At 69.5% G+C, this 2,985-nt stretch overlaps 1 protein-coding gene across 1 annotated transcript; it reads left to right on the forward strand.

The window, feature by feature from the left end:
- Positions 1–6: 6 nt before the first annotated feature.
- On the forward strand, positions 7–2,974 carry EMC10 (ER membrane protein complex subunit 10). The gene is made up of 5 exons (XM_004694318.2): positions 7–179; positions 1,027–1,096; positions 1,626–1,735; positions 2,504–2,608; positions 2,789–2,974. The coding sequence occupies exons 1-5, from the start codon at positions 66–68 to the stop codon at positions 2,972–2,974; spliced, it is 585 nt and encodes a 194-aa protein (XP_004694375.1). The 5' UTR covers positions 7–65.
- Positions 2,975–2,985: the final 11 nt, after the last annotated feature.

Consider the following 2,985-nt stretch of genomic DNA (forward strand, 5'->3'; position numbering starts at 1 on the left):
TTTCCTCCCGGCGTGCTCCGCGCGCTAGCTAGCACCTGCCGCTGGGCGGGCGGAGAGGGGCCGAGATGGCGGCGGCCGGTCCCGGGGCGACTCGGCTGCTCCTGCTCTTGCTCCTGGCGGCAGCAGCTCCCAGCCGGGCCCGAGGGAGTGGCTGCCGGGCCGGGGCCGCCGCGCGGGGGGTGAGTGCGCGTGGACGCTGCCGAGGCCGAGGGAGATCGGGGGGTGCGGGCCTTTAGGTTGGTCAAGGTGGGATCCAGCCTGCACCGGGCCGAGACGGAAGAAGAGGCGAAGGAGCCGGGGAGAGCAGGCTGCGGCGGGCGCGCGCGCGGGGAGGAAGCCCGAGCCCAGTTAGGCAATGGAAGCCCCGTCGCGTATCTGCACGCGGGTCTGATGGCGCTCGGCGGTGGAAGGGAGGCCCCCAACGAAGGTTGGGGAGCAGCCTCCGCGTCCCAGGGCCCGGGATCGCCCGGTGAATGTGCATGAGGAGGTGTGGCCCGCGCAGAGCCTGGCACCTCGGGCATTGGGTGTCAGTCGGTGAGGATGAGAAGCACGGGAGTGGGGTTCAGGCCCCAGTTTGTGGGGGGAGGGGGGGCGCGCTTTCCAGCAGCCGATTGAACTAGACCAAGGCGAAGACCAAAGTGGGCCGGGTGCGGGGCGGAGAGAGGATGCCGCAGAAGTAGGAGAGGTTTGCAGGGCCACAGAGACGACAAGCGGAGCCCCCGGTGAAATCGAAGCCACTGGAGGTCAGTTTGGGAAGAAAGCGGGGTGCACCTGACCACGAATGCTAATGATGCAGCTTGCGGGAGCTGACCTGGACATAGTCACCTTGGGAAATAGCTGGGCCCGCTTGCCCGCCCTGGGGTGGGGGCGGAGGGTGCGTTTTCTCATGAAAGGTCTTGCGTCACTTTGGGGATAGGATATGAAAATAAAGCTGCTTCCTCGAGTTGGTCTGTCTGTTTTGGGGGTCTGGGTCCTGCCATGCTGGGGTTGCTCATGGTCCTCACCGGGCCCTCATCTCTCCTGCAGGCTGGGGATGGCCGAGAGGGCGAGGGCTGCGGCTCCGTGGGCCTGGTGCTGGAGCACTCCTTTGAGACCGGTGAGTCCCACCGTTCTCTCGCCCACCGGTCTGCAGCCTCCCCACCTGCACTGGAGGTCAGATGGGGGGCGGCGGGCGCGTGACCCCAGCCTGCACCATGGGGTGGGTGTTAGTTGGGTCTTTTTTCCAGAAGAGGAAACCAGGCTCAGGGAATGGCAGGCTGTGCCCACCCAAAGCCAGGCTCCCCGACCCGGGGCGCTTGCCACAAACGGGGCGCCAGCCCCCGGTGAGCCTCTCCTAGAGGGGCCCTGCCAGCTCTGCCGAGCTCTGGTGTTGGGGGTCCTGTGCTCTGCAGCCTGGCTTTGTATTGGGGGAACAAGCTGAGGGAGTTGCCGTGAGTGGGCCAGGCAGCGACTGGGCTCAGGAGCTATGGGGTTCAGGCCTTTGTTGCGGGGTGCCCGGTGAGGCAGGCGGTGGGGTGAGGGTGCCCCGGTTTGCAGGGGAAGTGGGAGCTCAGGGTGGAGAAGCGACTTGGTGGCTGCCGGCGCTGAAGGGGTCGGGGTGGTGGCTGAGCCCAGGCTCCCCACAGATGACAGCGCCCACTTCCGGAAGCGGGGCTCACTCCTCTGGAACCAGCAGGATGGCACCGTGTCCCTGTCCCAGCGGCAGCTCAGTGAGGAGGAGCGGGCCCGGCTGCGGGTGAGGCGGGGCCCGGGGTGGCCTGCTGCGTCCCCGCTGCACGTCCACGGGCTCTGCAGGGCCGGGGGACCCCAGCACCCTGCTGCTCCCCACTGTCGCCGCTCCGGGCCGCATGTGCCCGGTAGTGAGGGTGCCCTGGCCTCTTGCTCGCCCGGTGCCCTCCGCCTGCACCCTCCCACATGTGCTCACTGGCTCCTCTTTGTGCTCCGGGTCCAGCCAGGACAGGCCACGCCGCTGAGGGCGAGGTTCACTCATGGCGAGAGCCCCCCGAGAGCTGGCCCAAGCCAGCGGGCCCTCCTCCCAGGCCCCTCGCCCTCTGCAGCACTGTGCAGGGGTGCAGGGATGCTAGAGCTCGGTGGGGTTGGTGGGGCTTTCGGCCACAGCTGGAGGAGGGGAGGGAGGAGGTGCCAGCTTGTGGGGAACCCACAAAAGCTGCCAGAGGCCCCAGGGCTGGAAGGAGTCTGGGGCCGGCGCTGCGTCCTGTCTCTGTGGGAGGCCGGGGTGAGGCTGCCCCCAACTGCCCCCCTGTGCGAGGCGGCAGCTTTCCCGATTCTCCGCCACAGTGGTCCCCCGAAGCTGCTGTCCAGCTGGGCCTAGGCCTTGGGGAGTGGCCTGCGGCCTCCCAGTGGCCTTGCCTGCCAGCGCACTGCCCCAGTGGGAGGGTCTGGGCAGATGCCCAAACCAGCAGGGGTGCTGGGGGAGCAGGGCCCTGGTGGGGCTCAGCGGGGGCGCGGCCCTCTCACACACACCCCCCCCCCCGGCCTGCAGGATGTGGCAGCCCTGAATGGCCTGTACCGGGTGAGGGTCCCCCGGCGGCCAGGGGCCCCCGAGGGTGCAGAAGCTGGTGGCTACGTCTCCTCCTTTGTCCCCGCGGTGAGTGTGAGGGGACAGGCGGCCTCGCCCTGCCACATCGCCCCACCTCCCGGTGTAAGCCTGGCCTCCCCGGAGGGTCCCCGTGCTGGGGGCCAGCCCGGGGCGCCTGTGGGACACGCAGCGCACCCTGGCTGGTGCGGGGCCGGGGCGGCCACCCCACTCATGCTGCCCTGCCCGCAGTGCTCCCTGGTGGAGTCGCACCTCTCGGACCAGCTGACCCTGCACGTGGACGTGGCCGGCAACGTGGTGGGCGTGTCGGTGGTGACGTACCCCGGGGGCTGCCGGGGCCATGAGGTGGAGGACGTGGACCTGGAGCTGTTCAACACCTCGGTGCAGCTGCAGCCGCCGCTCACGGCGCCGGGGTGAGGCGCGGCAGG

Source organism: Condylura cristata, unplaced genomic scaffold (assembly GCF_000260355.1).
Source record: "Condylura cristata isolate star-nosed mole 26May11 unplaced genomic scaffold, ConCri1.0 scaffold00041, whole genome shotgun sequence".
Classification (NCBI taxonomy): Eukaryota; Metazoa; Chordata; class Mammalia; order Eulipotyphla; family Talpidae; genus Condylura; species Condylura cristata.